The sequence below is a fragment of the Opisthocomus hoazin genome, chromosome 5 (assembly GCF_030867145.1).
Source record: "Opisthocomus hoazin isolate bOpiHoa1 chromosome 5, bOpiHoa1.hap1, whole genome shotgun sequence".
NCBI lineage: Eukaryota > Metazoa > Chordata > Aves > Opisthocomiformes > Opisthocomidae > Opisthocomus > Opisthocomus hoazin.
Genome location: NC_134418.1, coordinates 21,562,300 through 21,586,548, shown reverse-complemented (window position 1 = coordinate 21,586,548; position 24,249 = coordinate 21,562,300). Strand labels below are relative to the sequence as shown.

Here is a 24,249-nt window from a genome sequence, read left to right as displayed (position 1 = left end):
CCAGACATGCAAAGGAACGAGGGGAAAAAAGCGGGGAACAGCAGTACAAACACCAAAGCCAGAAAAGAAAGAAGGGGAGGAGGTGGTCCAGGCCTCAGAGCAGATTTTCCCCTGCAGCCCGTGGAGAGGACCACGTCGGAGCAGATATCCACACTGTGGCCTGGGGAGGAGCCCACACTGGAGCAGCTGGTATTTTCCTGAAAGAAGTGCAGCTCGTGAAGACCCCATAAAGGAGTAGGGGAGAAGTGTGAGCAGGAGAAGCAGAAGAATTGTCACAAGCTGACTGCAACCCCCATCCACCGCTCAGGGGACCGAGGGGGAGGAAAGAGAGGACTCAGGAGTGAAGTTATTCCTGGAAAAAGGGAGGCAGCACGAAGGTGTTAATTTTTTTGTTTCTCACTATCCAAATCTATTTTAATTGGCAATAAACCACATTAATTTTCCCCAGGTTGAGTCTGTTTTGTCTGCAACAGTAACTGGTAAGCAATCTTCCTGCGTTTATCCATACCCACGAGCTTTGTCATCCTTTTTTCTCCCTGTTCTGTTGAGGAGCAGGGGTGAGAGTGGCTGGGTGGGTGCCTGGCAGCTGGCCACCATTAACTACTCGCAAAACAAGTGAAAAAAATACACGTTTGTTGAAAAGGAATAAATTTTAATGTACAAATTTACACTCACCCTGGTATATTTTCTGTACTGATCTCTCAGTATACACTTCTATCATGTTTTCACAATAAAACCACAAAAAGTAATTCTCAAACTAAGGAGGAAACTGCAGCGGTCAGCATGATTTATTCTATTCATAATTTATTCTACAAGTGTTTACAGATTAACCACAAAAATAATTGCTCTTCCCTTTTCTCAAGGAAATAAATATTTCACTTCTAAACTCAAGAATCATTCAGCTCTCTAACAGTCTGTGCACTATGCCCCAGCATCCCCTCTCAAAACGAGCATGTTTTTATCTCTTGGGATTCCAAGCAGTAGCGCCTGTTGCTCCTCACGTGCCCAACAGCATATTCAGAATTCTTCTCCAGCGACACCCAAAAACACACTTCAGTGAAAGAAGTAACAGCTGAAGATGTCCGTCTTCAGCGTCGCCTTGCAACACACCCAGCCGGCAACATTACTTTCTTCCAAACGGATCAGACCACACTTTTAACCCTACAAATCAAATATGAGAACACCAGCAGTTCATAACCGGGCTGTTGGATGGGAAAGAAAAGAAAACAAAAAATTGGTCCGCTACTCCAGCCTTGTGCCTGAAACAACGAAAGAGCCTAATAATTTCTGCACTGAACTCACAATTCTGCTTAAGCTTGCCAAAATATTGAAAAAGACATCCTCATCTTGATCTTAAGCTACAGATAATGGAAAAAAAAAAAAGAAGCTATCACACCTATAGGTGAGATGTTTGAATACTGTTAGAACAACCATCTAGAATTGCACTTTACACTTGAATTTGCCTAGACTTCACCTTCAACTAGTGGATCTCATAACTTCTCCTCAGCAGCTAAATTTAGATGAAAAATTTATACTGAGGAGAACTGGTCATCAGGCACCTGCATCTTGGATAAATGAGATGGCCCAGTGCTTTTTAACATTTAATAAAAAAGGCAGGTTTACCAGACTTCTGTTTCACAATACCCTTCCTACTCCTCTTCAGCATTACACCACTTTCCTGGAAAGTAATTCCTGCACTGATGATTTAACTGATATGTGTACTAAGGACATGGCATTAATCCTATTTGGTTTTCCCCTGCTGCTGATGTTAGGCTTTTCTAAAAATAGGAATAAGTTACCATTTAACATACTCAGATATGAACTGTTTCACCAAGACAAGCACTCTCACGTCTTTAAACAAGCAGTGCCAACCTTGCATAATGAACAGTCAGTTCCATTACCTATGAAACAATGAACTGCGAAGGATGACCTGCCGTACTTTAATTTTTATTCCTCTCATGCTTTTATACACCTTCCTTCTAGTGGCAGCAGCAGGGATCAAAAAGCTGTTGGCACTGCATTCCAAATTTCCCTTTATGTGTAGTGGATTTCTGCCTTACCTCTCCACCCATGAGGCTGGAAAGCGCTCACAAATTGTGGTTCAGCTGAGCAGTAAAGCTGTATTCCACAAAACCAGGGTGCGATAGTGTATGTTTTACAGCTAGAGCTCAGTCGACCCATGGTTCTTGTTTGCTCTGAGCTGTTCAGAAGTTAATCTCCGGTGTGGAAGCTGGCATTTATTTCAGAAGCTATGAAGATAACAGAATCTCTACAACTTCTTTAGTCAGTTAAGTCAATTTAAAACAAGTTTCATTAAAACCATAATTTTCAAGTGAAAAATTAGTCTAAAAAAAAAATTTCACGGTAAGTTTATTATGTATGTATTCTTTGAATGTATTCTTGACTGTATTATTTAAAGCTACATAAATATTCAGGTCTTACTTCAAGAAGGTCTTTGAAACTATGCAAACACATTAATCAAGCATACCTGCAGGCTGAATATCCTCTTGAACAATACCAGCTCGGTTTATTGACTGTTCTTTCTCTGGAAAACAGAACAGAAAGGACATTACTTAAAAAAAGAAAACCCAGACATCTTGACTGTGCCTAATAAAATAATGTTGAAAATTTTATTCATTCTGGATGCTCCACAGTAAAATTCTGGTGCATATCCACCTACGCAATGCAAATGCAGTATTCACACTTCACTAAGAAAGTAACGGCTAGTCTGTTTTGAGATATTACAAACAATAAGATACTCATTTTAAAGTAATGACTACTGCTTAATAAAAAAATGCCAAAATACCTGCCACGATCCCATCACTTAAGGAATGACTAGAGCTTTTAGGAGCTATCACTCAAACGCTAAACATAAAACTCTTAGAAAATTTACTCTTTCCAGAATCAGTGATCCCCATTTTCAGGCCCTGACAGATCTTGCATCTTATCACAAGCAGATTTCATGACAGCATCTACAAAATTACTGCTTGTAAACCTGTGTGAAATTAAGTATTGGAGGGATATTATCCATACAATGGGCCTGTGTCAGGCTCTTCTTTTTCATTTGAAAGATTCAACCACTTCCAAGCAGAGACATGGACAAAACTATATTGCTTCCCTTTAGTAAACGCTCCTTCTTTTTGTTCTCCCCCCTTCCAGTTAAGCACTTTACCACTGTGGTACTTTGAAGCAGGAAGACAAAGCCCAGCTGGATGAGCCTTTTCCCCATAGCACTGAACTTTCTAAGCCTTTAAAAAATTGCAGGGTGTGCATTCTCAGGAGAAACTCAGAACTAAGCTCACCTTAAAACTAGAAACTTTTCAGCATCCTATGCCACTGGGAATGCACAGGCACTACATGTTATTAGGCTGCCTAGGTACAAGCCTAAGGCTACCAGAGGCTAGCAAGCATACCACAATAATCGGTTCTACTTGCAAGTGGGCAGGAGCTAGGGGCAGATCTTCTCCAGTTCTGTTCACTGGGAGTGACAATTGCCATTCCATCCTTTTTAGCAGACAAAATCCCAGGGAATGGTCTAATTTCAAAGGAAAAGGTGTGAAACCCAGACAGAGAAAACAGAATAAATTAGGGGAAGGAATCAGACTTATTCTAGGACATGGAGGATAAAGATATTTAGTCTTCAGTGGAGACTAAGATTGGAAGAGAGGCAGACACCAAATGGGAATCAATCCGAGAGGTCTGGGAACACACTTGAGGTGAACAGAAAGAGCTGTTAACTGGTCAGGCAAAGCAATGAGTGCAGAGAAGTGACAGATGAGAAATACAGAGACAGGACACGGAATAGTCAATAGGTAGACTGGGGTGGGGCTCAGAAACAACCTGGAAAACAGTTAAGCCAAAAAAAAGGACAACGGGGAAGAGCCAGTCTTGACGAGAGGACAGCCACCTCACAGGAGGGGGCAGGAGCTGAGTCTCACAGTCCAGCAAAATCACAAAATCTACTGTGAAAACGCCCCAATATCAATCCAAACAGCAGCTGTCAACCCACTGTTTTAATTAATGCAAGTGGAAGAGGTCTGTCCTGACGACCTCAAAGTCTCAACGCTGCCACTAAATTATGTCTTTGATATGAGGAAATAGTCTTTTTTAAAGGTACTTACAGACAGGAAAATATTAGAAACATCAAGGCCACGAACTGAGGTACTAAAAAAACCTATAAAATGATAGCTCTTCTCCATGAAATTAAGTCAAACCCCTGTGTGCACAACTGAAGGTACATATTAACAATTTGATTACATACAATTTTTCCAAGTATCTTCCATTTTGTTTGTTAAACTGCTAGGAACTCTTCTGAAGATGTGCGAGAAGAAAAGTCTTCTTTCTGAATGTACTGTGCCTCATTTGTGCGGAATTTGGGAGATACACAAGAAAAACAAGATTGAAGAAGGAAAAGACAGTATTTCATGTTTACATAGTTCAATGTCACTCCAGAGAACTAAAATCCATTCTTGCTTTTTGCAGGATTACTGAGTGATGCTAATCGAAATGTCTGACTTCAGATCCAGTGCCCCAAAATTTAGAAATACTGAGTATTCACCACAGCTCAAGCCAACACAAGATGTGAGCTTCTACAGAAGTTGTCACATAGCTTACTAGACTGCACTCCAAAAAAATCAAATCCTTTATACCTCAAGGGTTAAAATACTTCCAACTCATGTACCACAACCGTGAAATTCCATGTTCTTGTCTATAAAGCATTATGACAACTAATGCTTGTGCTTCTCTCATACCGCAGCAATAAGCACCAAGAAAAGCACATAGGAAATTCATAAAGGTGCGATCAAAGGAGAGTTTGAGCAGCATGCAATCAGTAAAGATTAGAATCAGGCACTAAATAGCAAGTTTAACCACTTGCTAACTGCGCATCACTCATATGCTAAATGGAGATTAATAAAAAAAAACCCCTAACCTGCTGGGGAACATTCTCTCATGTAATTCACCAGTACAAAAGAGGACGTTGTCCACTAGTTCTGTTCTTCCCTTAAGGCCAAGTCACACTTCCAGTATTCTATTTTTGGAAAGTCCGCCATAAGCAAAATTGAATTAAGAATAAGATTTTTTTCAGAGCAGAAAACCTATCTTTGTGGGCAGTTTCCAACTTCACAAACATAGCTTCCTTAAATAAAAACTTGCTTGCAAGTTAAATGTTACTTCAGCTTTGATGCAAGGCTAAAGTCCCTCCAAGAAGGTCACTAAGTTTGTTACCCTTTTTTTTCCTCCCCCTAGAAACCTCTTCACTTGCCTTAGCAGATTAACCACAGGCATCTTCAGGTTATCACCAACAGCTTGCTTAGCTTTATAGAAGTTAAAGCAAGGGAGTGAGGCTGGTTACACCAAACTTTTCCCCACTTCCTTTGGTGGCAATTAACAGGAGTTTAGGAGCAATGGGTGCTCCCTGTGCCGCTCTCGCGGCACACAGCACCTGCCTGGAGCCTCCGAGGCTTCGCACCCGAAGCTTCAGGTGCCTTCAAGCAGCCAAGAAGCTCCCTGGTTACAGGGTTAGTTGCACGCTCTGGTGGGTTTTCTGTGTTTCTGGCAGAAAACTGGTGTTTTCCTCAGCAGTCATTTTCAGAGAAAACTCTGCAGACAAAGACCAGCTCCAGCAAATCATTGCAACCGGTAAAGAATGTGTTACCACATTTTCAGTCAAACTTTTCAATTGCAGCTGGAAAACTTAACTCAAACAACATATAGAATCATAGAATGGTTTCAGTTGGAAAGGACCTTATAGACCATCTGGTTCCAACCCCCCTGCCATGGGCGGAGACCCCTTCCTCCAGACCAGGTTGCTCAATGCCCCGTCCAGCCTGGCCTTGAACACTGCCAGGGAGGGGGCAGCCACACCTTCTCTGGGCAACCTGTGCCAGTGCCTCACCACCCTCAGAGTAAAGGTTTCTTCCTTACATCTAATTTAAATCCACTCTCTTTCAGCTTGAAGCCATTACCCCTTGTTCTATCACTCCATGACCTTGTAAAAAGTCCCTCTCCAGCTTTCTCGCAGCCCGCCTTCAGCTACTGGATGGCTGCTGTAAGGCCTCCCCGCAGCCTTCTCTCCTCTAGGCTGACCAGCCCCAGCTCTCGCAGCCTCTCCTCACAGGAAGAGTGCTCCAGCGCTCGGACCGTAGCTTCTATAACCGCACTTAAATCCTCTCAGTCACCTCAGAGAAGAGCGAAAGGGCGTTCTCAATCACACGCCGGCCAATAACTTGAAGAAAGAGCACTACGAGTACTATTATTATCATTTTTAAATATCTCTCAGGCGAGCCGGCAGCCTCTCGGAAACCCCTCGCCCAGCGGCAGCCCCCAGCACACGCCCCGCCGCCCGGTCGGGGCACAAACCCCCTCACAGCGGCACGGCCGGGCCCCGGCCCGCTCCCCGCCTCGCTCCGCCGCCCCGGGACTCACTGTACTCCTCCAGCCGCAGCAGCGGCCGGAAGTAGATGGGGTAAAAGGCCGCTCCCACCACGGCCACGAAGCCGCCAAAGATACCGAGCGTGCGCGACAGCCCCGCCATCTCCGCCGCCGGCCACAACCCGGAAGCTACGCGCCTCCCGCTTCCGGCCTGGCCCGGAAGCGGTGCGGCACCTGCGCACCCCGCCCCCTCCGGCCTGGCCCGGCAGGAGCGGCGCGGCGGCGGGCAGCGCCCCCTGGCGGGCCGGCGGGGCACAGCCCAGGGCCGGCGCCCCCCGGGCGAGGCGGGGCCGGTCCCGCCGCCCCCCGCTGTGTCAGGTACCGGCACCGGCATCTCCCGGGCAGCCTCGCCCGCCGGCGGGACCGGGGAGCCGCCCCGGGCAGGGGCCGCGCTGGCACTGCGGAGCCACGGCGGAGCCCCCGCGCCACGCCGCCGCCGCCGCCGCCGGGAGGGAGGGCGCGGCCCGGCGCCGGGGTCCCGCCCGGGGACGCCGCCCGGTGCCCGTCGCACTGGGGTGACCGGAGCGGGGGGGGGGGGGGTGTTTGCGGCGCCTCACGGTGCGGCCGACGGGCTCGGCACCCCGCGAGGGACTCGGCCCGGCCCCGCCGCACCTGCCCAGCCCGGCCCTGCCCTGCCCTGCCCGGTCGGCGGCCCCTCCTCCAGGAAGCCGGATCTGCCGCATCCCCGTCAGCGGCGCCGGCCGCGCAGTCCCGGTCGCGCAGGGCAGCATGCGGCCCTCGCCGGAGCCCCCCGCCGCGCTCCGCCGCCCGCCTCCGCTCCCCCCCCCCCTCCTCCTCCTCCTGCTGACGGTGAGTGGAGCGGGGCCCGGGGGATGGTGCGGGGCCGGCCCACCCCGGGGCCGCCGTTCGTAGCCGGTGGTGCGGCCCGGCCCGGCCCGGCCCGGCGGACCTCGGGGTGCCGCCGCCCTCCCGCGCCGGGGAGCGCCGGGGCGCCGAGCCGAGGTGCCGGGGAGCTCTGCCCGGGCGGCCTCGGCTTCCGGGGTCGGAAGGAGTGGGGCCGCCTGCGGCCTCCGCCCGGGGGCTCTGCGAGCTGGCGCGGGGTTTCGGGGGCGGCTGCTGAACTGGTTTTTCCCTGCTCCGCGCTGCTGAACGCGAGCCGCGGCTGCGGTCGACGTACGCCGGGCCGGTGCCGAGCGGAGCGGGAGCGGAGCAGCACCCTGTGTGGCGTGTCCTGCTCCCGCGCCGCGAAACCGAGCCTGGCGGGGCGGGCGCCCGCGGATGCGGGGCCGCGGTCAGCCCCAGGCCGGGGGGAGGCAGGGGCCGCTCCGCAGGGCGGTGCGGGGTGTCCGCGGGGCGAGCTCGGGGAAGGTCCTGCCGAGGCCTTGCTCCAGCAAGCGAGAGAGGGGCTGCTTGTCATCTCTGTAATGCTGACGCCACCGAGACGTTTGCTTCCCTGCCAGCTGCTGCCATCGCCTTCCGCGGTGACTTCTATCCCAGCGTCTGGTGGGACGACTTGGGCTCGCTCCGCCAGATCCAGCAGGTTTCGAGAAAAAGATCGAGAAAAAACACTTATACGGCTTTCGTGGCGAAGCTGCCCCACGCGACAACGCCTCTGTGTCTTTGTTGTTGAGCTCAGCCTAGTTCATGGTGGTGTGGTCAGTGCAGCCTCCTGACTGTGCTGGGACTCCTTTATGTTTAAATCTCATAATCGCGCTCCTCGTGTGATCCTTTCGTCCTCACTCTGTTGCCAGAGACGATGCACAGTTAGCTCTGCTGTGTCTGAGGTGGTGGGGAGGGAAGAACTAGGGTTCCTCACCGGGTAGGAGCGTGTGGGTAACACGCGCTGCATAGAGGCAGCCCAGTGGCAGCAGAGACTCAGCCATGGGCTGGGAGAGTTCCTGGTCTGCGGGCTCTGCCGCGGCTGCATCGCTGCGGGGTCACTCGGGGGTCTTCACGCCGTGCTCCTTGCTGGGTAAGCCTCCCGAAGGGTTTGGTAGGTGTGGTGCAACAGCAGACCCAAACCTGCTTCGTGTGTTTTTGCAGCACGTGTCTCAACTAAGAGCCAGGCACCAAAGAACACAGAGATAAATTCCTGGAGTAACTCTGTGGGAGCCATTTAGCAGAACAGGCACTAAGCGGAAGGCGGTAAGGCCAGCGCGGCTGAAGCTAACCTTATGCATCAGCAGTCACGGTACATCGTGCTTGGCTGTTCTAGGAACGTCATGGCGTTTGTTCTACAAGGAACAGGCTCTGGGTTGCAGAGCTTGCTACCTTGGGATCCCCACCACAGAACTTCTGACATTCACTGGATGTCAGAGGCCACATCCGCACGCTGCTGCATCTTCGTTAGTGAGCTGTGCCGGACCCAAGCTCCCACATCTCTGTATCAGATAAACCCCTGAGAAAATGGAGAGCTGGCTTTGTTGGCTGTGCGTGTTTCGGCAGTAAATGTGTGTATGGGGTAAGCACAGAGTGGTGCTTTGTCATGTCTACTTGGTAGACTTCTACATTTTGTGATAAACACATGGCATTACTTTTATAATGCATTACCATCTTCCTCATGACACAGTCCCCATATGACAAGGATTAAGCTGTTTATAAATACGCTTTATTATAAGATAAAAAGATGTATAAGAAATATGAATGATAACCATCAATTAGAAGAGGTTTGGAGTAATTTGTGGTTGCTGCTACGTGCTTTTAACGCTTTTAGAGGTATCTATACCCAATGAAGTAGTAAGTAGGAAACGTAAAAGGATAGTATATTTGTCAAGTCAAGCTCTGAAAGACAGTCAAATTAGTATTGAAATTAAGGATCTCTCGTCACCTTTCATGTTGGTAGTTGTACGTGTGTGTTATTTTGTGGTATGGTGGTAACTTTTCCAATGGACACCAGCCTCCCGTTGCTGTTCCTTTTTTAGCCCCTTCAGAATGCATCATTTTTACAAGATCCGTTTTGTAGAATGGGAAACGAGGCAGAGAGGAAGGCTGTCACTCTAAAGAGACTACCTGTTGTAGAAAGCCGAGATACTGATGTTGTGGAGTGTTTCGCATTTTTCTAGCATTTTATTTGTTCAAGCTGTATATCTTGGTGCTCAAACACAGGTTTATGGAGTGTTCAGCATCAGTGCACATTTGGCTTCCAGCATCTCTTGTCAGACACAAGAAGATGAAGAGCACTCTGTTGTTCTTGCGGAAAGTGGTTTAAGTGACAAGTTCAGAAAGACCTAGGAACACTAAATGTATCTGGTTATCTGGTCTTACCCAACTGCTAGCAATGATACCCAGCTTTCTCATCCAGAAGTTCCCTCATTCAGTTATGTCTTGCAGCTTCTGCCTTAAATAAAGTCAAGGTCTTGGGACGAATAGTCTCCTCTACGCACAGTTGTGTTCCGCTTGCAATCCTAGAGCTCTTTTGTGCCTGTAAGGAGGCAGGGATCTGGGGGGAAAAATAGCATTTGATTGCATAGTTAAATCCAAAATCCTCATCTGTAGGAATAAGGAAGTAGTATAGGCAAACTTAGTTCTGGCTTTTCCAAATATTTACACCTTCACAGGTTTTGCTGGCTTGATGTTTTTTCAGTGTAGCTCTCAAGGACTGTCAACATATCCTTAAGAATTGAAAAGCAAAGTAGTTTATCATTAGGGACTTTTACTGATCCACATATTGGATTGTGGGCAAGGTCTTGTCCTCCAGGTGCACAGCCCATAATTCCAGTATTTAGAAATGTACTAACGACTTGGCCAAAGCTTTTAAATATTTTGAGAATCACAGTGAAAAAGCCATCAGTCCAAGGTAGATATCCAAGATAAATTTCAGTTTGATTTGTTTAAGCTTAGCAAAGTTAAGTGTCACCCAAGACGGATCTTCTCATTTTAAGCAATCCTAACGACCAGCTTCCCTGGTAATCCTGAGGGACAATTCTGAATATTTTAGGCAGATCAGGGGACCTGGCAGAAGTGCTGTGCTGGTGGCTGGCCCTCTGAGCCAAGTAATCCGCGGTATCCTTGGCAGTGCATCAAGCCGGACGCTGACCGCAGAGCAGAAAGAAAAGAAGCTGTTTGAAGCCTTAGAGACAAGAACTTCACCATGGTGGATAATCCCGGTGTGCATCCAAGCACTCACTCCCGAAGTATATTGCAATGTGCATAGCTCTGGAGAGCAAAAGCTGAGCAAATGCTGCCTGCTGGTCCGTCTTCGGGGTAGGAACATTTCAGTAATAAGCTCCTAAACACTTCACAAACACAAATTCATTCTCGGGAAACCGTTGTGAGCTGCCTTAGTTGTTACACTGCCCTTCAGGTGCCTGCGTGGGAGGTGACAAAATCAGCCAACTTTTTAAAAAGATGCAGAAACGTCAAGCTGTAGCAGTAGTAGTGAGCAACAATGCGACGAATAAATGCCGGTACATTTCAGTATATACCCTTTAGGCCTGATCCTAGGAGCGTGTGTAAATAACATGACATGCAAGTGACTATCTTAGACCGGATTCCGCTTGCGGAAGGGCCAGAGGATACACCCTGTAAACACGGCTTGTTTGTAGACGCCTATGTAACTTTGAGAACTTGGTGTAGGGGAGTTGGTACCATAAAAACCTTGGGGTAACTGTTCCGTAATCCATATCTGCGTGCTCTGTGAAAGAGTCCTGGTGTTTTGGAGTCTGAGTATGGCATATAAACCTTCTCCTTGTACAGTGTTGTAGTATTGCTGCAAATGTATTAGTAATCACGTAAACTTAGATTCTCTGTTTGACATAATGTTTTGTGTTTGTTTTTTTTTCCAGAATTTTGTGCCCTCCTTTGGAAAGGAGACATTACAGACAACGGCAGTTACTCCACAGCTTGAACAAAACATGGATTACGTGGACTTTATTCATTTAAACATTTTAGAAAAAAAAATTCGTAACAACTCTGAGGTTTCAGTTCAGTACTTATGTTCTAAGCCTTGTATCATCAACTTGGAAGCAGTTGCTTCCTCCGAATTCAGGACTGGTGTGCCAGTGTATAGAAAGAGATGGAAGGATGAAAAGAACCTTTACGTTAGCAGAACTCGACAAGTACATTTGAAATTTCCGAGCATCATGGTTTACAGAGATGATTATATCATCAGAAACTCAATAATAGTGCACAGTGTGATATTATACGCATGGATTAGTCACAAATCAGTTAGCAGCTATGATGTTGAGCAGAATGAAGACTACCAGGATGCAGTGGCCAAGAACTACACATTTTTAGAAGCAGTTCCACCTTTTGAACGCCCGTATAAAGACCACAAAGTTTGTCTTCAGTGGGGTGCTGACTATCTGTGGGTGCTCCAGGCAAACAGGATACCTCAGTGCCCTCATGAAAGTGGTAGGTGCAATGTCACGTTGTTTCCCAAGGGAACTGATGGGACCTAAATAATGTCTTTTGTAAGCTGTTAAAAAGTGCATGCCTGTAGTAAACAGTAAATGTTACGTAGGGTGATTTACTTGGCCAACATTGTTGAATATGTGAGCTGCATGACTGCAGGATTAGAGTTGGAAATGGCTGAAGTCATCATGTTCTTTGGAGTTGCCTTGTTTCATCGCAGCCAGCCTGGAGATTTGTAGCAGCATGGCCTTCTGTTTTCTAAGTGTATTCAAACAACTGTATTTAAAACCCACTGATGTCACAGAATCACAGAATGGCATGCGTTGGAAGGGACCTCTGTGGGTCATCTAGTCCAACTGCCCTGCCGAAGCAGGGTCACCTACAGCAGGCTGCACAGGACCTTGTCCAGGTGGGTCTTGAATATCTCCAGAGAAGGGGACTCCACAACCTCCCTGGGCAGCCTGTTCCAGTGCTCCGTCACCCTCAGAGGGAAGAAGTTCTTCCTCATGTTCATCCGGAACTTCCTGTGCTTCAGTTTGTGTTGTTGCCCCTTGTCCTGTTGCTGGGCACCACTGAAAAGAGTTTGGCCCCATCCTCCTGACATCCACCCTTCAGATATTTATAAGAATTTATAAGGTAGAATCATAGAATGGTAAGGGTTGGAAGGGAGCTTAAAGATCATCTGGTTCCAACTTCCCTGCCATGAGCAGGGACATCTTCCACTAGACCCGGTTGCTCAGAGCTGCATCCAACCTGGCCTTGAACACTGCCGAGGAGGGGGCATCCACAGCTTCTCTAGGCAACCTGTTCCAGTGTTTTCACCACCAGTGGACATTGTTCCTTTGTCTTCAGAGAGAGTTGCTCAGTGTCTTGCTGCCTTATGTAGGGTCAGTCTTGCAGTCCTTGCATACATAACTCTCACAGAGGTAGTCTACTTCTGCTTAAGATGATGACCACACACTCAGAAACAAATTTTTAAGTCTTTATAGTGCAATAAACTTTATAGGACTTTTTTTTCCCCCCCCAAAGCCATTATGGACAAGCACCTGAGTTTTAAAAATTAATAGTTTTAAATAAAGAGGGTGTCTTGCCCAACTTTATAAATTACTGAAACCAATAACTCTGCTTTCAAGATTTTCTCAGTTCTCCAGATTTTTTGCTGTCTGCCTGTCTCTAGCTTTCCATCTGCTGACAGTTCTTTTTGTCCTCTGTATATATTCAAAGCAGAACCTGAAAGCAGAAAGGTTATTTGCTTCTAAAGGTTTCACTCCCAGAAAACCGCAGAACAGTATTTTGTGTCATTTGTTTTCACTGTATTGGCGCTGAAGTGCACCGAAGCTGAACAGGGAAGCAGTGGTTTTACTGCCTTCAGGGACTTTCCAAAATGCTGGTTGGGGAGCATGTGGTCTGTGGCAACAGTGTGAAACATCTTATGCATTGTCTAACTGTATTACAGACGAAAACGAAATAGGAGGATAAAACATTCACATTTATTTTTTAAAATAAGCTTGTAACAAATTGCTTGGGGTTTGGGATCTTTTTTGTTTGTTTTGGGGGTTTTTCTAGGAAAGCCTTGAAGATCTTTTTCCTGTTACTTAGCAGGGGCAGCATTATCAGATTTGTTACAGGATTACACGTATCAGTTAAGAACAGAATTGGTATCTGTCCATCCATAGAGTATAAACTGGAGAGCTGAAAATGGAGCGCAAGTCCAAGAGCTGTGGAGTAATCTCACATAGGCATAACAAAGATAGGATGAGATTTAAATAAATAACATAAACGAAGATTTCTTTCTTACTAACTGGTCCTTTAAGTGCCTTAGATGATATGAAGGAGTCTGATCTTTTCCGGCTGGAAATGGACTCCATTTCACTTTCCCATGGGTTATTCGGTCCAAGACTGTAATGTGTCTAACAACCGCAAGTGAACGTGTGTTTAAGGATTTATTGAAGATTTGTGTTAATTTTTAATCCGTTGTGTGATTCAAATGTTTGACTGTACGGGTGTGAGCTAATTAGTTATCAATACTTGTTTTCTGGCAGATTAAGAAGGATTCTATTTTGCAGATGGTGTCCAGATTCTCAACTTCATATACGCTTCCAGTGGGGAGAAGACAGGAATTGTGAAGAAATTTGAACAGTTTGAAAACAGAGAACTTGAGACAGTCAGACAACATCAGATTGATTATCCTATGTAAGTATAGGCAATTAGTTGATGTAGGCTGTAATTGATTATTGAAGGCTATAGAATGTACTTAAACTCATAGGCTATACCACAAATTAAAGGAATACTGCCTACTAATGTGAGAAAAGTCTCAAAAGGAAGCTAATTAGCAGTTGCTTTTGTTCTCTGATTTCCGTTTTGGAGCGGATTAAGCTGAACCTCAGAAAGATACTTGCAGTCTGTGTTAGTGTAGTTCTGTGTAAGAGACCAGTATGAGGTGTAGCTGTACTGGTTGGGTGTAGCTGTACTGGTTGGGTGCAGTTGGGAGTGTAAGTTAGCTGATGACATGCTGTCACCATCAGCCTGCTGTCTCATGACTAGCTGGCCTGGGGTTGCCTGCCTTACAAAGAGATTGGCATTTCCAGCATCGTTTGCAGACCAAGTGTAGGTTGGGTTTCTTGCAAGGGCAAGCAGGGTGGAGCAGCTTTTTCCCTGATAAATTCACACTCTAGTTTATTTTGCAGCGGACAACCCCTTAGTGATAAGAGTCCGCTGCCTAGGGGATAGTCTTCTCTCTTGAGCTTGTGCTATTGCCTTCCACCATCGCTGTGTAACCTCTGCTAACTGGACGGGAGTAAAACCCTTTAGCCCCTGCATGCCATTCAGTTACAGAGGATCGCTCTGGGAAGATCATCTTTCTCTACTCCTCTCCCCCTTCCCAAAACTGTCAAACTCTTGGGTCATATTTGGCAACTTTAGAGGAAAAAGTATGTATAGAGAGATGTAAATAGATCTCCTTTCCACCTGATGCTGTTACCCCAGTGACATTATTACAGAAATAGGAAATGATCGCAGGAACTGGAGCTTGCCTGCTGGTTTGTGTTTGGCCTGCGACCGCAGGCAGAGTGCCAGAGGAGACTTGCCAGCTAGTGCAGGTTGCATACAAGTTACTAGTCCTCAAGCTGTAGCTCTGAAGTCAGAAGTACAGCGCACTTTTTAGTTCCTGGCCTCTTCAGGACAGGTGACAGCCTGGTTTGTGCAGCCTACTGCCCTTTGCTCACCAGCAGCAGGTTGCCTTCTGCTGCTGGCAATGAGGCACAGGAGCTCTGGCTGAGAATGTATGGTATGAGTTCTGTGCAGCTCTTTACCTGCTCCGCACAGTTCCACACGCTCTCGCCTTCGGGGACCCCTCCAGTGTTACCATAAAGCGTTGCCTGTGTGTTGTGGTTGCGTGACAGCCTGGGGTAGCTCTGTTAAGAAGAGGAAGAGAGTTTTCCTTCAGCTTTCTGTGTGCGAGTGATGGTTCCCCGCTGCACCAAAAGGCCAACAGAAGCAGATGGGTCAAACTGAAGTTACCCGTTTGACTTCAGTCAGAGAATTGTAAAGAAAGAGGAGTGGAGGTAGACAGCTGTCATTTGAGGCTGTTGACAGCCCGCAGCAAGGATAGGCTGGGGCTGGAAGGGGCTACTCACGCTGTACGGCATTCTGCAGTGATGGGGGATGTGGAATGAGTCAGCGTTGTCCCAAACTCTGTCCCAAGAAACTTGTCCAGAACAGTTATGTGCTCAGACTGGCAATCAAGGATTAAATGGAGACTGCAGCATTTAAGTTTGCTATATTGCCAGAGATGAAAGATGAAAACAGCAGTATGTGAGCATAAGCAGTATTTCTGGAAGCACAGTGTTTGCCTGTAGGTCATAATGATCGATTTATAAGTGATTGTGGTTTACAAACCCTTCTACCTCATCCGTGTACCATCTGTGGAAGATATGGTGTCATTACCTACTTAAGGTGTAGACTGTTGGGAGAAGCTTTACCACTGCTTCATTTTTTTTTAAGCAGGAGAGCAGATGTTAGGCATTCAGACCTACAGTGGTTTAGTTTAGGAAATGATACAAGGTGCTGTATGTTTAGCAGCTTCTGGAGAGAGAAATAAGGCAAACTAACCCAATTCTGAAGTGTTGTAAACAAATATTTACATTTTTTTCTTAAGTATAGAAATACAAAAACTGAATAGTGTCTTCTAAAAGTCACTAAGAAAAGAGAATTATAATAAAAGAGATTATAATAATCGTAATGCTTTGCTGGGTTGTACGTTGCAAGTACAGTTTTCAGAGGCATTCAGAATTGGCTTAACTGCTGTGGAAATGTTACGGAAAGAAGTGGTCAAGTTGCCATTAACAGCACCGACATAGATTTAGTCTGGCACAGAGGAGCTCCTTAAAATCAGATACTGTGGTATAAATTCTGCTTTTTGTGCCTCAGCCAGCTTTGTACAGAAGTTTCTCAGTAGGTAGCATTGTCAAGTCTTCAGGTTTTTATTTTGCACAGCCCTGTAGTTTGCACAGACTCCACCTTTATTTATCCTGTGATAGCTCTGTGACAGCTATTCGTGCATATCTGTACTACCCAGAGGCTGGAATCATTTTTAACTGCTTCTCCCAAGCACGTTTTCACAGTTGGCATTTAGTATAGAGGACACAGCTTAATTTTTACTGGCTTCCACAATCAAGGTTACAAGACCATGCGTTAGGGGATCTTGTACTGTAGCTTGCATGCGGGAGGTTGGCTCCGAGTTGTCTTGGTCGTGTTTCCAGTTCCATATTGATGTGGGATCTGGCAGTAGCTCTGACCTGCCATCCTGGAATTGATTCAGATAACACTCCCTTACTCCCCTCTCATGTTGGTACTGCGAAAGCGCAAGGTTGAAAGGAGATCACAGATCCAAGAGTCTTTAAGTGCTGTTGCTTTGAAGGTTATCACTGCAGAGGATGTGTTCTGTTCTGAAGATTACATGTGTGAAACAGGTTTCCTAACTTAAAGTGAAATGAATGCTTTGCAAATTGTATAAGGAGATTTCTCATCAGGAGTGGATTTTTTTTGTTTATTTTTGCTCATGCAGGTTCACTGTTTCAATCTGGCTGTATTTACTCCATCACTGTGAAAAGGATCTGTGTGGTATACTCTATTTTATCGATCCGAAAGAAATGTACAGTACTCCTGCTGTATTTCTAAATGAGGAAGGTAAGGTGTTTTATTAATGCCCTTCAGAAGGGGTCTAATATGTTCTTTATAGATCTGTGCCTAGGAATAGCATTTATGAATGTAGTGTCAGACCTATTTTGTGAAACTGATCCCTTGCAAAATTCTTCTTTCTTACTATAAGGTCCGAATAGGACATTAATAGGGCAGATTAAGAGGGTAAAACTGGTAAATGGTTCCATAGCATCTAGTCTGGAGTAACTGCAGAAAACATCTGCTTTGTTAGGAGAATAGACTGACTCCTACCGGTCAGGAACATACACTGGGATTAGAGTCTCACCTCAATGAATGACCTTCATTATTATTACTGATGTATTATTTTAATATTGTTCTCAATTCTTACATACTTACTACATGAACGTTTTTGAAAATTTGGAATAGCCTCAGGAAAACTCCCAGTGATTCAAGGTCTTGCCTATGTTACAGTGTTCAAGAAGCACAGTCTGAGGTAGCGCTGTCTTAGTCTGGCAACACCTGCAGCAGAAGAACATTCCTGCCAGAAGACAGCTCTTCAGCCTCTAATAGAGAATGAGGTTGAGCAGCTGGGGACTGGCTGGCAGGCTCACAGAGGAAAGAAGTGTGCAGAATTTTAAAAGTGCACACCTGGCTTTCTCATAAGACATTACATTTTTTCCCCTTTTTTGCAAGTTTCACAACTAATCTTTTCCTCTGTGTTATTTTTGCTATTTCTGTTTTCTCTGTCTTGTCACCAATCTAGATAGTTAATCTGTCCATTATAAACTGAGTGTGTTTCTCTGAAGAACAATCAAAAGTGGCAGCTCAGCTGGAAGTTGTCAGCTTGTTATGAGATTTGCTTGGAGAGGTTTTAGGGCCGGTTTTATTCTCAGTGTTAGACTAAGTTATCGTAATAGCCTGTTCTGGTCTTAAGATCTCAGAGCATGAGTCTAGCTGCTGCAGGTCTGAGTAGTGGAGAGTAGAGTTGTCTTGTATGTGACCATTGTGCTCTCATGTGCTAGCAGCTGAGTGTTGAGTAGGTGCCACCGTCTGCTGGTCCCCTCTGCTGTTTGCTGCAAATCGTGTCTGCTTTCTGGTGTTTGAGATCAACTGTGGCACCCTCCCTGTTTGCCTTATGCTTAGTGTGTTTATCCCTCAGACAGCTGGTTTTGAGTCTGTGGTTTCGTGTGGGAGCCTGGGCATTAGCAACCGAGATGTGTAGCTGAAATGTGGAGCATGTTTCCCTGGGGTTCTGTGAGAGCTGATGTGTGGGTTGGCAAGTCCCCAGATCTCTGCTAGTGAAGAAGAGGATGAAGAAGACAGAATGACTGTGAATAATACGCTAGGAAGCCCATTATTAATCTTGATGTTTCTGTGGTGTTTATTCCCTTTGTCTTCCTTTGTTGCTCTGTCAGGTTATGTGCATATTCAGGTGCACCTGATGAGAGGAGATGACCTTGCAGTGAAAACTAGCTTCAGCCTTCCTCTGAGACAGTGGTTTCGACTGGATCTCTCTTTTAAGGGTGGACAGGTAGGTGTGCTACTAAATTACAGGATTACGACTGAGATTTCTATAATTTGATTATGCCTCTGACAAACCCCTCAACAGCTGAGGCTGACAGAAATAATTTGTACGTGCTCACATAACAAAAGAATGAAAAATCTAAAACTAGAAATTGGCTGGGAATATTCAGAACATCCAACTTCGGGAAGTCAACTTAGATGATTAAGGTAGGAGCCTAGAATTACTGTGTATCCAGGCGCAGAGTTGCTCTCCAGAGACTTTGCTGACTGTACAGGCAGCCAGGACTCCTGGCATAGATACCCTATCTGGATATTGTAGGTTACATGGTGTGAATAGCTCCTAGGGACTTTGCACTTAGAGACTGAGAGGTTTTTACCATTCTGATATGAAAATTGAAGTGTCTGGGCTTCTTTGTACAGTAGCATGCCTCTTGCCTAGATATTATTATTAGCATAGCTAGCAGGAAGCATGTGCAGCTCCCAAGTTTTGCACATTTGACAAAGCAGCGTAGAACTGTCTGCCATGAAAAGACAAAAAAAATTGCAGTGTCCCTCTGTAGTAGATGAAATACATAATTTACATTTTAACAGATCGCAATTGTTTTTTCACAAGAACCTTCCCAAAGCAGCTGTGAAAACAAGTCAGCCTTCCTGCCCAAGTTCTTGTCTGTACCTCCAGCTATTAAGGTGTTAGTGTGTGAAAATAATCAAAAACCTTAGTCTTATTTTTCTCAGCATCTTTCTCCTTGAAAATGATTGAGTAGGTTACATTCTGAATTGTAAAAGTAATTGTTAATTAATTGCAAGAACAACTAAGCAAGTTTAAAGTATGAATTAAATGACTGATAAAGCCAAAACAATGCTGTACAGGGAGAGCAATGTGCAGGGTAAACTACTGCTATTCCTGTTGCACCCCACCTTTATTTAAGTATGTAAGTGGTGACCAGACTGTCTTGCAAGTAAATCAGGTAGAAACATCTATTTGCTCTTAATATAATATGCTTTTAAATACATTATTTAAAGGAAAAGTGAAAAAACTTTTGTACGATCAGAACTGTCTTTTTCTGCTTGTTTAAATTGTGGTCATAATTTAAGTTCACAGGAAAGGCCAGACCCTATGGAATTTGAAGGTCAGCTTCAGGTGCAAATGTAAAAGTTACTGTCAGTATTGATACACGATATATTAGTCTGGACTTGGAAATGTGAGGATTGCTTGTATGATTAGATTAAGAAAAAATATTCTTCCATCAAAGAGCAGAGTGAATTTATTCAGGCGTGAGATAATGTGGTCAATAACTTTCCACTTCTGAACAAGATATGGGAGCCGTGAAGAGTTTAATGAGCACTCTTGTGCAAAGAAGAGGAAGTAGGCCTAAGCTTAAAAGCATTTCAGTACTTAGAGCCATTTTCTGGGACAGATAAAGCTGTGGTTCAGTCGCACCTTATTGACATGTCTTCCTGTAGTAATTTTTTAAATGCTAGGATCCTCAAAAGGTGTAGAAGATTTTCCTTATTTAGACACTTATTTCACTTCCATTGTTTAGGTACATTTAGTCCAGCGTGATCTTAGGCAAAATATATAAATTAGGGAAGGTTTGGAAATTGAGGCATCGAGAAATTAAGAGTCAGCTTTTAAGAACATCTAAAGATGTAGATGAATCCATAAAAATGCCTAGGCATTTGAGAAGATTTTGCAGGGTTGTGTTGTGATCCTTAGGTGACTTAGTCCTTAGTTACGAAAACCTTATCTTGTCTTCCTTTTCAGGGATCTGAATACCTTACCCTTCTGGCACTGAAGGTCTCCATCTCCTGTAGAAGTAGGAATGAACGTAGTTTTGGTTTGGTTTTTTTTTAACTCATGGCCTACTACATTAGCTTTGTGGCCATTCTTCACCTGTAAGCTGCATTTTCTTAAGATCGATATTTTCTTCATTTAGCATCTCTGCTCTATAAAAGCAAAATAGCCGTTCATGCTTTGGAAGAATGAAAGCTTCAGCAAAGTACAGATGTCTCATAACTGATCGCAGGAGTGAAACAGATGAAGTAGGCAACATCTGTGCTGTTTTTGCTACCTTTCATCTCTCACGGTTGGCCAGGACAGACCAGTGCCAGTGATTTCCACTAAATTCCCCTGACGTAAATCAGATAAATGACAACATCCTCTGTAGTGCAGAGGAGATGCAACAAGCTGCAGCGGTAATCTTCTGAACTGTGAGCTAAAGTGGCTTAATAAATGTACTGTGTAGTATTTAGTCTATTATAATTAATATTTTGTGTTCTTTTAGATAGAAGTAAGCAATGTTGGGAAGAATTTGAAAAGACATCATCATCAGTCTTTTACGTAAGCAGCGTTTTCGCCTTTGCCAAATAATGTATGTGTATGTGTTCAGATTTGGAAAACGGCAGATGGAGGGCACAAGTTTGTAACTGAGATTCCGAATGATTTTTTAAATGTCTGTGGTCTTTTTCCACTCTACACTCTCAAGACCAGTTTGCATTACTGTGTTTACATTGAGCGTGAGCTGAATAATTTTATTAATATCATGAGCTAGTTGAGCTAACGTGCTGCACAATCTAGTACTAGAGTCTGATAACTGCCACGAAAACCTGATCGGAAGGTTAGTGGCATTAGGATGAGTCTTCACATGAAGTCTTGGCCTTACTGAGGTCAAGGGAGGTTTTGCTGTTGCGGTGAGGACGCCAGGATTTCACCAGTAAAATTGTTAATCTGCTTTGCTTAGGTAGAGAGCAAAATTTCTACCAAAAATATTCTAGCCCCATCCATTATTTTAAGCAACTGAATCAGGTGCCCTTTTTTAAAATCGATCTTTAATTGTTCTCAGTCACTCTAATTTAAGATTAACTCTTTCTTGTGCAAATAATTAAAAAACCAAAATTTTGTATGGAAACAGTATAACGATAAATTGTATGGTAGACTTCAGTGTTGTTCTTTCTCTGTTATGGTTTACAAACCAGAAATTGTGAATTTATACATAGTAACTCTAGGAGACAGATAACTTAAATTTTCATGTGCCGGTTTTAGATAAATGCAGGGGAGAGGTGGGACTGAAATCGCTGAGGCTGTATAATAAAACTTCAGAGGATACCTACAGGTCAGAAGAATAAAGCACCCTGCTGGTTTAGTATGTTTGTAGGCAAAGGTTTTGTTAAATTTACTCCAGAATTTATCGCACTAAATTGCAGAGCAGATTTTGAGAGTAAACAGATGAGAAAAGGAAAAGATACTGGAATGAGTTTAAGGCTGTAAGTTACTGAAATTCTGAGATACGGATTTCTCTTTTTGTTTCGTAGTACCTCTTGATAGCCAGCTTACTTCTCTTTCATGTACTTAAGTTTTAGGGAAGATTTCTATTATGATGACACTGCTGGATACTTTGTTCTTGGAGGCAGTGGCTATGTAAATGGTATTGAAGCATTCTTTGGACCTGTGAAATACTATCGTCTCAATGTGTTGGAAACGGAACAGGTAAACAAAAGCAGTATTTGGAAATGTTTAAATATTAGCAGCCAGCTATGGCTGTATTTTTTCTTGACTGAAGCTCCTACCAAGTGGTGAACTTGCTATGAATCATGATGGTACTTGGGAATAGATAACCAAAATATAATCAGTTTCTGTTGAAGTCTAGGAGTGTTAGTTACCACTTCTAAGACTTCTAGAAGTGAGTATGTATAGCAAAGTTCCTAAATTTGTATTGCAGTAAGGACTAATTTGCAATATTGCTTTGCTTCCCAAAGGTTTTGATGATACAGTATTGAACACATTTGATTAATCCATGGTTTTGCTGAAGTTGGTGGTAAAAGTCACATAAGCTTAGTTGATTTTGGAACTTTATCCATGTTCTTCTGGACTATGCTGGCTGTTTAAGGTCATAGTCTGTTGTGGCCAGCATCAGGTTGTCTGACGCATGAATATGATGTGCCAGCTAAGCTGATTGTAGTAAACAATCTGTTTCCTTTGTTATTTGCCTACAACACTGCTTTCTCGCCAAGCGTAGACGACAGCAGATACTGTAGATGCCATTTATCCGTCATTTGCCTTTTTATAGATTTCTAACCCTCTTCATGACAAAGAAACAGTGGAACAAATTGAACTCTACTACGACAGATGTATGGACATTCAAGAAATAGTTTATGAGTACAACTATATTGTAAGGCAAGGCGAAAAAGCACAAAGAAATTGTAAGTGTTGGTCTATGAGATATAAATTTTAAACTGCCATCTTTGGAGACCTCTTTTCTTTCGTTTTACCAGAATCTGGTTAACAATCATCAAAATTAAACTTGAATTCATACATAACAAGAAAAAAGGCAATTTGAAGAGTTTAGCCTTGTTACTGGTAGCTAAAACGGTGGTTTGTCCCTGCAAAGACTTTTGTGCCATGGAATACAAACTTAAATCATGTTGTTGATGTTTCTTCTCTAATAAGACAGGTGCGTAAAGGGACAAAGAAACACTTTCAAGCTTGTGTGTAAACTGTTCAGTTGCCTTTCTTCTGTTTCATTCCTAAATGATCCTAAAGGCACGTGTATTTTAAACCCTTTCCCAAAAATGGGTGGGTTTTGCTAGAATGTCTCTGCCACAGTTGCCTAACATGCAGCCGTTCACAGGTTTATACCAAGGCAACCACTTTAATGAAAGAAGAGTAACATAGCTTAAATTTGTGCTGAAAACTAGCTTGTGTTTCCAGTTAGAATTCGATCGCATGCATTGTGACCAGACTGTGGAAGAGAGTAGAAGAAATCTTATGTATTTGTAAGTGGCCTGTGCTAGCTGTATGAGTTTTTAGTACTACTCTGTGTTAAGGATGTGCTTATCTTGTCCATGACTTTTTAGTTTACCTTAGAAACACCTTTTTTTTCTACCAGAAGTTTGTTTTAAAGACCAGCCAAGTCAGGTTTTGTGTCTTAAATATTGTGTTTTCTCTAGGTTACTATGAAAACTCTTATTTGGAGCTGATTCATAATTATGGAGAAAAATACAAATGTGATGCCTTCATGTGGGGAAAAGAGCTCAGGGAAAAGTACAACACTTTGTTCAAACTGCTGCAAGAGATAGACTTCAGTGCTCCAGATGGTAATCGTATGTTTTTTTATTGTTCTTAAATAACTCCACAATATATGTCATGTAAGTTAGTATGCTTTGACTTCAGTTCGTGGTTTATATCTTTTTATTTCATATCAACTAACTTAGTAGAGGAGTGCCATGTGGCTGATATGTTGTGCTGCAAAGGAAGGATGGCTTTGAAGGAAATAGAGATATCCTTATGCTTTTAGTGGTTGGTTACTTTGGGGCAGTCTTTCGGATTTTTCTTCACCCTTCCTATTCAATAGTACCTTGTATCTGTAGGAATTTTGGTTGTCTGCGCTGGGAATACCATTCAGCATGAGAAACTGACTCAGTCCTATGAAGTTAAGGAGGGGAAGTCAATTCCTGGTTTTAACTCTTGGAATAACTGTGCCTCCTGTGTTTTATTCGTAGTGTTAGAAGATGGAAGCAATACAGTTACAGAAGTTGGCCAGAGGATATTTGAGAAAGTTGCAAAGGGTCTATCCCGTGCCGATGGCCTCAGCAATATGGGCTCCTCTGTCCCTCTCCTGGTGGATTCCAGTTGCTGTGGATACCATAAGGCTTCCTATTTTCTTGCGGTCGTATTTGAAACAGGGCTGGGTGTGCCCGTGGACCGTACAAAGGTAGGATATTTAGTACATTTGGTTATGTCTGTGAAAGTAATGACTTGCAAAGGCAGTTCAGAAATGGGAGGAATTTTTGATCAATAGAAAAAAGAAATGTGAAATGGAC

General features: G+C 44.2%; 2 protein-coding genes across 8 annotated transcripts in view; one reads left to right on the top strand and one right to left on the bottom strand.

Moving 5' to 3' along the window:
* Positions 1-631: 631 nt before the first annotated feature.
* On the bottom strand, positions 632-6,637 carry SMIM20 (small integral membrane protein 20). 3 transcript variants are annotated; one of them, XM_075420658.1, is made up of 3 exons: positions 6,427-6,618; positions 2,489-2,545; positions 632-1,161 (listed from the first exon to the last, which is right to left on the bottom strand). In XM_075420658.1, the coding sequence occupies exons 1-3, from the start codon at positions 6,533-6,535 to the stop codon at positions 1,124-1,126; spliced, it is 204 nt and encodes a 67-aa protein (XP_075276773.1). In that variant the 5' UTR covers positions 6,536-6,618; the 3' UTR covers positions 632-1,123. The 3 variants fall into 3 exon arrangements, with proteins under 3 accessions (XP_075276773.1, XP_075276776.1, XP_075276775.1); XM_075420661.1 differs by having other exon boundaries at positions 1,120-1,202; positions 6,427-6,631; XM_075420660.1 differs by lacking the exon at positions 632-1,161 and adding an exon at positions 1,209-2,249 and having other exon boundaries at positions 6,427-6,637.
* Positions 6,638-6,674: 37 nt separating this feature from the next.
* The window catches only part of SEL1L3 (SEL1L family member 3), a 39,558-nt gene continuing 21,983 nt past the window's right edge, over positions 6,675-24,249 (top strand). The window contains exons 1-10 of one of the 5 annotated variants that reach the window (XM_075420655.1): positions 6,675-6,750; positions 11,178-11,745; positions 13,812-13,938; positions 16,811-16,932; positions 18,321-18,436; positions 20,715-20,770; positions 21,784-21,916; positions 22,497-22,629; positions 23,377-23,529; positions 23,929-24,140. In XM_075420655.1, the coding sequence (XP_075276770.1) occupies positions 11,247-11,745; positions 13,812-13,938; positions 16,811-16,932; positions 18,321-18,436; positions 20,715-20,770; positions 21,784-21,916; positions 22,497-22,629; positions 23,377-23,529; positions 23,929-24,140 (1,551 nt within the window). In that variant the 5' untranslated portion in view covers positions 6,675-6,750; positions 11,178-11,246. Of the gene's footprint in view, positions 6,751-6,976; positions 7,243-8,349; positions 8,366-10,495; positions 10,597-11,177; positions 11,746-13,811; positions 13,939-16,810; positions 16,933-18,320; positions 18,437-20,714; positions 20,771-21,783; positions 21,917-22,496; positions 22,630-23,376; positions 23,530-23,928; positions 24,141-24,249 lie in introns of those variants that run through there. The other 4 variants (XM_075420654.1, XM_075420653.1, XM_075420657.1 and 1 more) reach the window with 4 other exon arrangements.

Excerpts from the sequence above, each read along its gene's own strand:
- SMIM20 (XM_075420660.1), bottom strand. The coding sequence starts at position 6,535 with ATGGCGGGGCTGTCGCGCACGCTCGGTATCTTTGGCGGCTTCGTGGCC. Across the intron at positions 2,546-6,426 it reads GCTGCGGCTGGAGGAGTACA|AGAAAGAACAGTCAATAAAC; the intron begins GTGAGTCCCGGG and ends TCTGTTTTCCAG. Across the intron at positions 2,250-2,488 it reads AGAGGATATTCAGCCTGCAG|CTTCTGAAATAAATGCCAGC; the intron begins GTATGCTTGATT and ends TTATCTTCATAG.